The 14,472-nt window shown below is 42.1% G+C and overlaps 1 protein-coding gene across 2 annotated transcripts; it reads left to right on the forward strand.

Annotated features, from left to right (window-relative positions):
• Positions 1 to 84: 84 nt before the first annotated feature.
• Positions 85 to 8,369, forward strand: e2f3 (E2F transcription factor 3). 2 transcript variants are annotated; one of them, XR_008567172.1, is made up of 8 exons: positions 85 to 544; positions 2,280 to 2,385; positions 2,528 to 2,750; positions 2,871 to 3,002; positions 3,121 to 3,235; positions 3,655 to 6,222; positions 6,354 to 6,434; positions 8,061 to 8,357. XR_008567172.1 is itself a non-coding variant. In XM_054763752.1 (6 exons), the coding sequence occupies exons 1-6, from the start codon at positions 329 to 331 to the stop codon at positions 3,856 to 3,858; spliced, it is 996 nt and encodes a 331-aa protein (XP_054619727.1). In that variant the 5' UTR covers positions 85 to 328; the 3' UTR covers positions 3,859 to 8,369. The 2 variants fall into 2 exon arrangements, 1 of the variants encoding a protein (XP_054619727.1); XM_054763752.1 differs by having other exon boundaries at positions 3,655 to 8,369.
• Positions 8,370 to 14,472: the final 6,103 nt, after the last annotated feature.

The following is a 14,472-nucleotide window of genomic DNA, read 5'->3' on the forward strand; positions in this document are numbered from 1 at the left end:
ACGAAAGTCACGTGATTCCAGACCTCAGCGCCCATTGGTCTGTATAAGAACTCAGCGCCCATTGGTCTATATTTTTTTGTCATGGCGTAACATCCGCCCGAGTACGCTGGTGGGTTCTTGTGTGGTATGTACTGTACATATCAGTCACAACTGTGCATAAAAGGCAGAATTTTGTTGTTAGGATTATATCGCATCATATTTAAACTGTGACACACTGTAGTAAGTGTGTTTCAGGAATTCATATGTGGAGATACTCGCATTAGAATGGTTACGGTGCCGCTACTATGCTAATTTACGTTCGATGCTAGCAGAATAATCACAAAAAGACATGCTGAGCGACGGACTAGCCGGAGCCTCGGAAAGTGACAACCTGGTTAGAACCGAGGCGTCCGGAGACAAAGTGGATACATTGGAAGAAAGGACGCTGAGTGATACATCCTCCGACAAAAAGGAAGAGACATGTGAGTCAACAGACAAGCAGGTTCCACAGGCCGAACCATCGCCATTACCCCTGGATGGGCATGCATTTGAGGAGATAGTCAAGGTAAGATAATGCACGTAAGTCAGTTTCATATCTACTTATTTAGTTGTACTTAAATAGGTATGCATAAGGTAAATGTCTTTGTAGTAATGGCAGCGACTACTGCTCCCCAAGTCCCCTCTCAGGGCAGCAATGCATCATTCCATTACAAGGGGTGCGCAGATTTAACACTTAAAGGAAAACTCATTTTTAAAAAAACTTTTCCCACTATCCTTATGTGAAACATGACCACATATGTGTTCTATGCGTTCCAAAGAGCGAAAACGAGTTAGCATGTGGGAGCATTTACGTAAATTACCTGTATATTAACCAAGCTGCAGCGATATTGTTACAGTAGCAGCTAACACAAAGAACTATTTTTCTGGCGTAGTAACACAACCCTTTGCTAGTCTCATCATCACTCACGCCTCCAGCCACTACCCGGCGGTACACACGCTACCTATTGGAGCTGCCACTGTGTTGTTTATGAGTTATAAGTGGGGTCTTACCTGATAACCCGTAGCTCATCCTCCAAAAATTCTGACTTCTTCTTCTTTGATTCACCAGTAATCGCAAACAGACACGCTGTTTCTGTGTTGCTGTTGTTGACGGAAGTAGCGTTAGTACCTATCGGCTTCCTATATGAAATCAATTCGCCCAGGAAAGAAGTTCCGGTAATTTTGAAAATTATAAAAATACGGTAAAATACTGCAAGTATTACATGTTGTCATGAATGTACCTGTTAATGCATGATCACAGCATGTATATTGTTAGAGGTTTTTAGAGGGCTTTATATCTAGAGGTTTTTAGAGGGCTTTATATTCGAAATAGGCGTGCCCCATTACGTGCATTGTTAGCTCACTCATGCTAACTCCGTTCCTCTCTTTAGAACGCACAGAAAAGAGAAAGAAATGTGTTCATGCTACACATAGGCAAAATTAGATTTTTTTTTATTGCAACGGTAGAAGTTAAATATACTGACTTCTTAAAGGGTTACCATTCCCAAAATAGAATAAATTATTTATGTACAGTTCAGGCAGATTAAGTGGACTAGTTTATGTGGAAAATATCATTTCTTAAAGGAAAACTGCACTTTTTTGGACCCAACATCCACAATCCTTATGTGAAACATAAACACATTTATTTTCCCTTTTCTGTGCTTTCTAAAGAGAGAAAACAAGTTAGTATGAGCCATAACATTCCACATCATGGGCAGTACCTATTTAGACTATGAAGCCTTCTTAAAAAAACTCTTAACGTTTTATTGTTTTATATACAGTACATGCTGTGATCATGCATTAACAAGTACATTGATGATAACATTAATACTTACAGTATCTTGCCGTATTTCCATGATTTTAAACATTACGGAAAGGGAAAGAAATATGTGTTCATGTTTTACATAAGGCTTGTGAATCATGGGGAAAATTCCAAAAAAGTATTTTATATAATTTTGATATTTCAACAGCAGTTTTTGGGAAGCTGACATTTCTGCCGTTACACTTAAACGTGTCCACGAATACAGTATGAAGGACCTCCTCAGGGTCACCTAACATAGATCCACTGACAAACACACTTTTATGCCTGAATCAACCGGAGTTTGCACACAAGACTCCTGCAGTTTTCATTAGTGTCTTCAAAGAACTTGGCAATTTCCTTGTAATTTAAGTGTCATCACAAAACGCTGTAGCATGACATTATGTCAGATGACTTTTGGGCATATTTTTACAGAATGTTTTGTTTGTGTGTTTATGTGCAGCATGAGCAGCACCAAGAAGCTGTTGGCGAACCGGACTGTCAGAATAATGGCAAGGAGTCAGCAGCCAAGGAGCCCAACACATCTCTGCCCCATACAGGAGGAACAGGTAGGAGTTTTTGCTTTGTAACAGTTACAGTATGTCACCCCAAATTGTACTTATGCCAACTATACACACAAAACGTTCATTGCAATAAAAGCAGCAATCATAGAATAAAGGATTTTAATACAATTTTTCAACTTTTCCCCAGTTGGTTTTGAATATACTATGAGAAGATCGCGAAACGACGCTTCGCTGGTTTTATTGACGCAGAAGTTTTTGAAGATGCTAGAGCAAGCGAACGATGGCATTTTGGACCTGAACCTCGTCTGCAAGGACCTCAAGGCCTCCAAGAGACGCATTTACGACGTCACAAACGTCTTGGAGGGGATCAAACTCATCCAAAAGAAGTATAAGAATCACGTGCAGTGGTTGTAAGTACACACTATTGTCCTTCTTGGTCATTGTAATTGGCTGCCATTTAAAAAAATAAATAAACTCCATTGACTGATTGTTTTATGCATTTAAATTGACGCTTTATGGTGTGTACACAGGGGCAGTGGGCGGCAAGACGATAGATTGCAAATAGTAAGGCAGCTTGATGAAGAAGAGAAGAAACTGGATGAGCTGATCCAAAGCTGCACACGTGATATTCATCTGATGTGTTTGGATGACAGCACCGCCAGATATCCTTTTTTTTTTTTACCATAACAATCATTTTTTTCTGCTTGTAGTATTTCCACATTCCTAATTAGAATTTGACTATTAACCAATGATTTGTCTTCCTTGACTGTGTGCTTTTACATTTGCCTACTTGACCTATGAGGACATTCAAACCATTCCCAGCCTCAGAGAGCAGACTGTGTTTGTGATCAAAGGCCCCCCAGACACAGAAATGGAGGTTCCGCACCCAAAAGAGGTACTTCTTAACATACTGAACTGCTACAGTGTATTTTTTGGTGGGACTGATGGAAATGTGTTGTGACTTTTCTGGGGCTTCAGTCTAATTCCAGCGTTTATTTACCGTATTGACCCGTATACAAAATACCTAGAAAAATGTTTCGATTTGGGGTCTAGAGATGTACATAGGCAAACCAGCGGGTGGTACCAAATGGCTTCCCCAAGTGAGTCTGAGCTTTTCTTCTTGAGTGACCAGGAGAGATGCATCTGTAAAACACAGACCCACTTGTAGCTTGTCTTAACAAAAAAAAAAATCCGAAAAGAGTGGTTGCCTTATATCGGGATCAGTACGGATGCTAATAGATGAAGGGGTGCCTTTCTGTATATTTCTCATATTTGCCCGCATTCAGACTGTTGTCTGCCTATATCCGTCTTTAGAGCCTCCAGATCCACATCAAGAGCACTCGGGGCCCAGTTGAGGTGTTTTTCTGCTCAGACGATCCTATACCAATGGAAGTCACAGACAGGGTCGCAGCCAATGACGCCAGCGACAGCCACACGGCCATCATTAGTAACAATGACTTGTTTTTAATACACACTTCCTATGCGCTGATGCCTCTCAAAAGTGAGCCTTGTTTATGAGGGTGCCTCAAAACACCAGAATCGTCCGTCTCACCCCACATTAACAAGAACTGTCGGAGCCTCATCGCCAACCCCTTTTAACTGAAAAAAATATTTTTTTCATCGACTTCATGACACAGAATGTACCCAGAAAGGTGCGCCTGGGATTTATTGGCGTCTAATGTTGTTTTTGCCTTGGCTATCAAGTCAAGAACTGTGTGTACAATGTACATTTTTGTAGTTACAAGAAGATAGTATTTGTGCTGTTAATGTCAAAACGACAATAAATGCAATGTTTGTGGAACGATACTTTTAACCAGCTTTGATTGGCTCACTGAATTTATACAAGCTATACAAGCTTTGCTTTTTGTGTACAAGTTGATTTTTCTTTTCTTTTTCAAACTTTATTAACTGGAAAAATAAAGATGTCCATTCATCTATCATCTACTGCTTATCCGAGGTCGGGTTGCGGGGCAGCAGCCTAAGCAGGGAAGCCCAGACTTCCCTCTTCCCAGCTCCTCCCGGCATATCCCGAGGCATTCCCAGGCCAGTTGAGAGACATAGGCTCTCCAATGTGTCATGGGTCTTCCCCGAGGCCTCCTACCAGGTTGGATGTGCCTCCCAAAGGAGGCGTCCGGGAGTCATCTTGACCAGTTGCCCAAGCCACCTCATCTGGCTCCTCTCAATGACAGTGCTGCTCACCTTATCTTTAAGGGAGAACCCAGCCACCCACAGAGAAAACTGATTTCAGCTGCTTGTAGCCACAATCTTCCTTTTGGTCAGTAGCCAAAGCTCATGACCATAGGTGAGGGTAGGAACTTGAGAGCTTTGCCTTTTGGCTCAGCTCCCTCTTCACAACAGACTGATGCAGAGTCCGTATCGCTGCAGACGCTGCACCAATTCACCTGTTGATCTCGTGTTCCATCCTTCCCTCACTCGTGAACAAAACCCCGGGGTACTTTTGAACTCCTCCATTTGGGGCAGGATCTAATCCCTGACCTGGAGATGGCACATATAAATAACATTCATCCATTTTAGCAAAGTGTACGCACAGCGTATAACTTTATTTTATACTCAGCTCAGAGCTAGTGAATATACAAGTATTGTACAATAAAGACGTTTCATTCACAAAAGTTCATTTTACTATATGGCCACATGCATCTATACATACAAGGAGCAAGCTAATGTGCTAATATAATATGTAAGGTGGGTTAATAATTTTTTTTCCTCCTAAGGTGAAGAAGCATACATATCTCGGCGTGTTTCCGCTTCTGGACTTTATCCCGCTGAGACTTTATACTTTTCCTATTAGTGCCCTGCCTCGCACGCGCACTTAATGGGATCGCCCCTGTAACACCGGAAGTCCAGTTGCCTGCCAAGGACGTCAATTTCCCAGCCCGCGAAAGTTTTAAATTCCTCATCTCTACGATGAAATTTTGATTTACATAAAGTGAAGACAACGTCGAATTGAATCATTAAAATAGCCACAACGTGATAGTTCAGCACTATGGTAAAATGTTCTATTAAACTTGAGCTCATCTTTTGCAAGCTACCCAACGCTAGCTTGCTAGCCTGAGCCTCTATCTTTGTTTGGATAAACGTCATACGTCTCGTGATTTTGCGTTTGTTGCGTAAAACGTTTATGCGGCTTTTCCTCAAGTCGTTTTCCCGGTCAATAACATTGCTTGCAGGATTACCATTACTACTACAACAACTACTGCTAATGCAGGAGGTGAGCATCCATAAAGGGGTACACCTTCAGGGGTGCACAGATCAAAATTAGGACTGTTTACCCGTCACAACGAAGCATTCGTTTTTAAATAGGTTAGTAAGTTTCTTTATTGCCACTAGGGGGCAGTGTATTCCCACAGAAACATCCTGATGGAAAACATTAACTGATGTTTTGCAACTCACCCTCCCACGTGTAGGATTTGGTTCAAGCCTCAACAACATCAGAGATTCAGCAATAAAATGTGTTTTTCACGCATAGATTTGCGATCGTGACACACACACACACACACACACACACACACACACACACACATAATATTTGACGTTTTACAGAAATCACAGTTTTATGATTATTGCACTCATTGTATTGTGCTTTTAAAGACACTTCCAACGGTCTTTCAGCTGTTCATAATGGGAGGTTCCTGAAGAACAGTTGAAGGGGGACTTAGACTGAAAATAATCTGTCAAGTCAAAAGCATGGCTTCTAGACTCCACAGTACATTCACACACGTATTAGAGACAAGTCAAAAGCAAAGTCAATTGATGCATTTGCTGATGAATGATAGCCAGCGTGCCTCGCCGGCTTGGGCAACAGAGCCACCTCGCCCTGGGGGACGGGGAAAGCGAGAAGGACGCATCCGCCAACAGCACAGCGTGAGTCCTTAATAAAAGCAAAATGGGAGCATTTGTTTGCAATGCAGCTTTTTACCTTTTGAAAAAAAAGTCATTTAAAAATGAGATTGCATGTTAGTGAGATCAGAAGTGTTTACATTTTTTGTGTGCAGCATCCTTTTTGAGCAGATTGACTCTTACCAGTGTCTCTTCAGGGGCATCCTTGCGCTCAGGCTGACCTTTTCTAGTTTTGGGTGAGTTCCTGATGGCTGAAACTGATTACAATTCATCCACTACCTTTTAAAACTGTGTTTTCTGAAGCCAGTTAAAAACTCAGATTTGACTAATAATCTTGTTTGGGTTTGCCAACATTATTAATTATTAAGCTATGTAAAAATACATTGTTTCTTTATTTTGACAGGTTTCATGGTCTTAAATAAAGCTGATCACATGCAGCACAAAACATGGAAGTTATGCCTCAACCTGCCTGCCACTGAATATATTGGTGGAATTGTACATCTCATGTCAATTTGTGATATAATCTTTAAGGTCTGACACTTTAAGAGTCCAGTTTAGAATCCAGTCAGATCTGTTGCTACCTCTTTGTCTGCAACTTAAAAAAAAAAAAAAAAAAAAGCAACCTCAACCTGATGATGTAATCCATTGGGAAACTTTAGTACCCACAACCGTCCATAGATGGCAGTGTTGCTCCTCCAAACCCCCCAGAAACCGCCATCAACCCAGTTCCCTACAAACAAGCAGCACACCCTGAGTTCACAGTCACTGGATCACTGCAGTTATTGATTCATGTGTGTTTCAGGTTTTTTTTTTGTCCCTCTTTATGTGCCACAAAGAAAAAAAAACAACAGTAACTATCGAATAAGGTCTTATTGAATGAGGCCTGACGTCAGCCCGCCTCAAGAGGACACGGTTAAAGATCAGTCATTAAAGCTGTCAATCATCTGATCAATCTGTCGATGGAGTTTCATTTTTAGAGTGCATTTCCTCGTCGTTGACAAACAAACAGCAGGATGGCAACAAAAGAAAAACAGATCAATGAGCGAGGGCTAAGTCTCAACTTAAGGCCTCTCCTCAGGGGGTTTGGGAGTGCGGTCCACTCTTTAAACGCATGGTGAAACATACTGTCGCTCCGGAGTCGATGACGCCTTCTCCCCTGGCCGGCCTGTTGTTTTGACTGCAACACAGGCAGTGAGTGAGACGACATAAAAAAATGAGTGTTAAAATGGGAGCCTGAAAGTAAGTAAGAGAGAGAGGAGGGCGGGAGAGAACATACAACTCGCTTCGCATTGGCTAGTAAGAGTGCGGCGTCTTTTTTGCGTCGACCAATGGGATGCCTCTCCCAATATTTTGGGCTTATGAATGAAACGTGAAGTGAGAGAGGAGCAACACTGGAATAGTTTGATTCATCAAGTCACCAAAGTACACCGAGGAGATACAGCATATGCACTGGAGGGCCTCTTTATGTCGACGCTAACAGTGGCAACACGATACTTAAAAACAAACCTGCAGGCTGAGGTCGCCTCCGTGCTCACATTTCAGTGATGGCCTCATGCCTGCAGAATGAATTCATTGCACTTATCCAGTTAGAAGAGATTACTGTACACTCACTACCCACACCTCCTGAATGTAAGGATCCTGCACATGAGCTATATAAAAAGGTCCACCGTAAACACAGTATAAAGCTGCCAACACTTTGTGTAGGTTTGTGTGCCTAGTGTAATGTGCAGAGATGGGAAGGATGTGGGGTCAGGGTTTGGCAATCGGACGCTTTAGGAGAGAGGAATAATGTTGATTGAGATGAAAAGTGAGTACCAAATAACCTGAAAAGCATAACAAACATCCCGTTGTTTTCTTTTTAGTCATTTTTGTCACAAACACGACGGAGCCACCTGGGAGAGGGGCCCACAACAGCACCCGCTGCTTGTTGAAGAAGAGCAATACGTGCTTGCAGGTCAGTCTCCAAAAGTCTGTTCACTGTTCATTTGTCGCTCATCGCTTTTTTGAAAAGACTTTCTAGAGGGGTCTGATTACTCACTAAACACGGCAACAAAAGTCAAATTCTACGGCAGACCAGGTGGGTATGAGGTGTCTACTGCACAGAGTTATAACAACAAGCCAAATTCACAGACAGTCCCTTTAAGTCAGGGGTCACCAACGTGGTGCCCGCGGGCACCAGGTAGCCCCCCATGACCACATGAGGTTCCCGCAAGCCTGCTTTTCATTCAGGTTTTCAGTTAATAATGAAAGAACAGTAAAAAGAAATGCATTCTGAAATACAAAATGTCAGTTGTGGACACCAGCATTTTGTTAATGTTCTGGTAAAACAAGCACATTCGCTTTGTTTGGGTTTAAAATAAGCTCTGAAAATAAATGTTACAAAAATGAGTAGCTCTTGGCCATTTTCATTTTGTAAAAGTAGCTCTCACAAGGAAAAACGTTGGTGACCCCTGCTTTAAGTGTTTGTGAGCGAGGGCGAACAGGTAGCAGCTAGGTAAAAAATGAGTGTATAGGAAACACTGGGGGAAATATTGAGGTGGGACAAGGAGGCCTTAAACCAAGTGCCTTAAGTGTTCAGACAGAGAATCCTGCAAGCTCACCCTCTCCACTACTGGAGTGGGATTCCTGCATGAAGCTGGGAAAAAAGAAGATTATGCACTTTAATCACATGATTGCTTATATGGGTTATTTGAATGTCATTTGGATGGTCCAAAAACATTAGAGCAAGGACAACAAATGGATCATTTGTACAGCAGTCATAAAGCACCAGTGTCTTGTCAATGCAAACAAATAGTGATTTATTAATTGTTTGCATTTCTAATACAATGGGAGACTCTATGAATGTTCTGAGCTCCTGTTTCAATGCCATTGTCGTATTGAGCAGAGTGATGCCGCCTGGAGGAGGTTGAGGCTGAATCAGCGGCGCCTCTGCTGGCTGCAACCAGTCAGTGCATGTCTCAGTTGGTTCAAGATACAATTAATAAACTAATTTAAGATGCAGATGATCCATGATCAGCTTTCTCATTCACCCATTGGACAGATATTTTTGCTCATGGTAAATAACAATCCAATGAAAACAGTAGATAGGTTATCTGAGGTATCCAGATGACTCATTTCATACATATGCTTCTTAAGAGAGCATGGATAAGCGGACTGAGCGAAGGTTCTTTTTCTACCTCCTAGAGACGTTCCACAGGGGAATCACCGTGTTGCATTCAAAGATAGATTAATGTGCCTCACCATGTAGCGTACTGAAAAATGCAAATACGCCGTGTCCTCATAAGTCAAGCTCTTGAGGGCTGAAAAAGCATGGCACTGTTACCTTCTTTCACCCGCACAAAGCAGTTGAAACGAGTGTTTTAATGCATAGAATAGGAGATAAGTACTATCTGTAATGTAATGTACTTAGCTGAAGCTGTGGTTCATTTACTTTCCACCCCAGTGAACGCGTGAGAGAGGGGATGGTGCCGGATCAATGAAGTGCACCAATCCATACTGTAGGTGTATGGACTGATCATTAGAGAAAGTGATTTTCTCCTGTCGCATGGTCTTTAGAGGCTTGTCTGTGCAAAGGTTTGACCACCTCACAGGAGGATTTGGCTTCAGATGCACCCTGTGTCAACTTTCCACATGTCCATATTTGTATGAGCTTGAAAGGTGCTCTCTCCGCTCTCTGGAGGAGTGAATGTGAGAAGCCAGATGATGTAGTTGATTTGGCCGGATCATGCACAGCTGGGCCCTGGCTTTGGTAAATGCGGCAGGGTTGGAATGTAAGGTCTCCTTCCCGCTTGTTCCTCGTGTGAGGATTGCATTTTTTCCTCTTTTAGTCTGCTGCAGGATGTGCTCTGATGACAGCATTGTGAGGCCTTCATCCAGCTCTCTTCTCTAGGAGTGTTCTTTACTTTCTTCACTTCCACTTGGATGCATCAAATATTTGCATAGACGGAACCAGGCGTGAACCTGAACCCATAGGCTTATACCCTTTAGCCAATAGAGGCAAAGGCTGTCAGTCGTCATTTGCATGCAATTTGCATTGAATCCCCATGTGACTGTTTGCAATGTCAGGAGGGCAAATTAACCAGTGTTCCGTTTTAGCCAGATTTGCATCTCATTTGCATTCGAGTTACTTAATGAGGGTTACTTAGACGGCTGACCCTCGTGGAAACTCCTTACCTTGTGCAAGGAGCCTGCAGACAGCGAGACGGGCTAATTTCATTAAGGGAAACAGCCGTTTGACAGAGAGTGCCTTTGGATGTAATCATTAAAGGGGACGATAGCTTGCAAGCTGTTTGTAATCAGGCACTTTTTGCATGCATATGGACGCTGTGTCATATTTATTGTAAGGATGAAAGATTAGGCATGGAGAGTATAGCAGGCAGCATCAATCTCCATCAGCATCTTGAAGCAGGCACATAAATCATCCCATCTATGGAAAATCATCCTCATCGGTGCTACTGTGCGCGTGTAGTGATCAACGCTGCGGATGCAGAAATGGACAGAAGGAGAATTAGTGGCCGACTGAGCAGAAGCACCGCAGCCAATACCTCTTCATTGATCCGAGGAACTTGGTCTGGCTGTTAGACAGTGTTCTGTCCCGCTAATGTGTTCACATGGCAGCACCTGACTGAACGGTCTCACACACGGGCCAAATCGTTTAACTGTGCCTGCTTTTCCACAGAGACTGTTTTTACCCACCTCCTGCTCTCTGCAATCCTCATTTCTTATCCTTTTTAATTTGTAGAGGAGTAAAAAAAAGCTTTATGAGCAGATGGATTACTTCACATAGTTCGATTTTTTTAGTTTAGCGACACATCAGCCAGAGCACTGCGGTACAGTCGTCCCTCGCCACTTGGACTTTCGAATTCGAAGCTTCACTCTTATTCAGGTTTTCAGAAATATATAAATAAATCACGTTGTTTTGTGGTTGAACACAGCCAAAACGTTTGCATATTTAAGCAAATGTTATGTTTTTTTAAATTAAGCATTTTCAAGCATAAAAATGGCTAAATGAATTAAAATACAAATATAAGGCATTCAAAAGATGCACTCAAAGATGTTGAATATATGTAGTATTCCACACTGGCCACTAGGTGTCAGTAATGTTACTGTAATGTTCGGTGAGACACAGCACCACCATTCTAGATCACAGAAACAACAGGCTTTTATTGCAGGTTTTAATGATCTCACAAGAGGCACAATAATTTTGAATAAAAACATTTCTACTGTTGCGGCCGACGTCAGTTTTGTCCGCCACTCACTCTGCTCCCCAGGGAACACATTTCTAGCAACACACACAAGCACAATTCTTACGTCTTAAATGAGTAATATTGGGTAACATGAGCGTGTAGGTGACTATAGTGTGTTAGTTCATGTCCAGAGGGCTCTAATGATGTTAAAAATCATATTTATAAGATTTATAAGATTGTAAGTTGTCTGTGCTCTAACTACATGAGCATTCCATTTATAAACAAGGAATCGTACTTTGTGGAAATTAAACTATAACGGTTGGATCTGGAGCCAATTAACCGTGATAAACGAGGGATTACTGTATATAATTTGCTGAAAATTTCATCATGCTATTTGTTTGCTTTGCAACACAATTACAACCCATCATCCACCAGTAGTCGCACTTTTGCTTAGTGGCGCTTTTGTGCTTCCATTTCATAAGAATGTTACATCCCGGGGAAAGAAAATCCATCAAATCAAATGTTGTTCCTTTGCGCAAGGATTTGTAGAAGGTTTGATAGATGTACACACTATAGGTGCAATATGAGGGCTGCTTTAGAGTGTTTATATGAGGAAAAGTATGGTCCTTTCTCTGTGCATTAATGCCACAAATTGTATATACAGTATAAAGGGAAATGCCCTTGTTGACTGGATCTGTAAGCAGACTAACCAGCACTCATACCCTCATTACCAGGCTTTAAGTGTTAGGTGCTTAACCATGGACTTGTACTTGCACGCATGTGCATATATACTGTATGCGCTCGCACACATGCACCGTGCGCCTGGTCGTACGTCTAATGAGAGAGAAGGCCTTGAATGGTCCTCATGCTTTGAAGCATTAAAGCTTAATAACCTGTCCTTTCAGCTCGCTCTAAAGAACATGCTCCGTGCTGATAATTGGAAAGATACTGCCCATTTCTCTTGCTTTCTCTTGTCTCCTTTGTCTAATGGCTGCATTTGCTTCAGCTGGAACTATTACTTGGCCATAAAAGATTACTTCCCTGTTTTCTCAATCACAATTTTTTCTCTTTAGTAGGAGCGCCGCGTGTGGAGTTCTCCTGTTGATGCCTTTCAAACAACTGTTGCACTTAGGGGGTCGTTCTGAAAGGAAATAAATGGGAGCCAGGTTAGAGGCGAAGCAGAAATTTAGTGCAATTACATGAACGTAACATAAAAACAAGCCTATATATCACAACATAAGGAATTATTTAGCAATACAGTCTGCTAATAAATAACAGTCAGTTGAAGTCCAGTTTTAAAAGTGAAATCCCAAACGCTCTTCTTAGCGTATTTTTTCGGTTTACGTAAAAAATGCTTACATTTCCTGGTTAGCATGAGTCTTATTGTGTTATTAATACACTGTGCGAGTCCCACTGTGTTGGTAATGTATTTTTATCACTAAAGTCCCAGTTAGCAGCCTATTACTGTTAGCACCGGAAATGGAAGTCATTGTCCCCCAGTTCCGTCACCCCGTCTATGATGTCATTGGCGGTTGACTCCCTACTTATTTGCTTACTAACACAGCGATGCCACAAGTCTATGCTTTTCTTATTGATCGCAGCTACAAAATAACCCACAAAGGAGCCAAAGAAAGTTGCTACTGACAATAAAGAAAGTGTGTTGTGTTCACACTTAAGGGTGTCCAGAATGGATTAATTGGGTTTGTATCATTTCGTATGGGAACCGTGTTTCTGTTTCCTTTTGCCAATGTTTCCACTGTGGCTCAAACTAGCAGACATCAGCCATTATTGTCCTCAAATATCACTTGTCTTAGTGATAAAATGTGTCTTTCCTATTCCATGCTAATTGCATGTAGATTGCCCTGCAATGAACATCACTAGTACCACCAAAGAGCGAATGGCACAGTTCCAACATGTGTCTCATTTTCAGGCTAATTAACCTTCACGTGATTGCTGCTGTTTGACTATGTAGAATATATACCACTGTGCCCTGTTACTGTTGGCCATACTTTACCTATGTTTACGCCTTTAGCTGTTTTCTTGGGACAGTTCGTGACAAGAGGTAATGCTCAGGCCATTCAACACACACACGCATACTAGCTATGGGCCACTCAGATGTAGGTCTGTGTGCGTCCCTATATGCTGTGGATTAGAGTAAAGGGCAACTTTATGTGTTGACGCCCAGAGCAGTGTTTGTATAGCTTCCAGTAAGTGCCTAATGTGTGGTCACAGTTGGAGGAGGCCTGTCCACGTTGCTGTGTCGCCACGGGGACGAAGACGACAGTTCAGCGCGGTCGCCTGTTTAATGCGCGCTGACCCAGAAACTAGCAGTCTGACCTCTTTAGCTTCTGCTTATAGAAAATCTCCTTCCCTGTCTCCCCTCCTCTGTTGGCCTTATGTCCTCCCCATGTGACGTTGCCGCCTCTTCCGATTTACCGTCAGCCTGTTCATATCTATCCGTCGATGCATTTTTTGTCGGTTATCCCTTCCAAATGCAAGTTTGTGAGGTCATGCTAAAATTTATTGTCTTGATTTCCTCGTGTGTTCGCCAACATTTTGAAGGATTGTTTTTGCTCATCCGCAGTTTTTTATCCAACCCATCTGTCTTGGATACTTTTTTGGCATACTACGGTTTTGTTTTAAGGTTTGGTTCAATACTGTATTAATGAAAGGTCACAGCGTCGTGAGTTGTTGTAGCAATGGAGTTTCACACCAGTAGCACAGCCGAATGTCACATCCTGGATTCGCCAGAATATTATCTACTCTTTAGGCCTGGTGTCTGAGTTTTGTGGGTTGCATCTTTAGTCTTCTGTGCGTGGACGAGTCAGGGACATGCAGCAGCACACTACAGGCTGCGTGAATTAATAACGCGCAACGAAACCGCAACACGAATGTGTCATTTACAACAGGGATGTCCAAAGTGCGGCCCTCGGTAGTTTTTTTTTTATTGGCCCGTGGCCCATTCAAAAAATGTAAGATAAAAGAAAAAAAAAAAAAACAACAGCATCAAAAATGGAAAAAGTAATTTTACAACAATAAAGTTAAAATATTAAGAGAAAAAAGTTGTAATCTAACAAAGCCGTAGTTT

Source organism: Dunckerocampus dactyliophorus, chromosome 20 (genome assembly GCF_027744805.1).
Source record: "Dunckerocampus dactyliophorus isolate RoL2022-P2 chromosome 20, RoL_Ddac_1.1, whole genome shotgun sequence".
Taxonomy (NCBI): Eukaryota; Metazoa; Chordata; class Actinopteri; order Syngnathiformes; family Syngnathidae; genus Dunckerocampus; species Dunckerocampus dactyliophorus.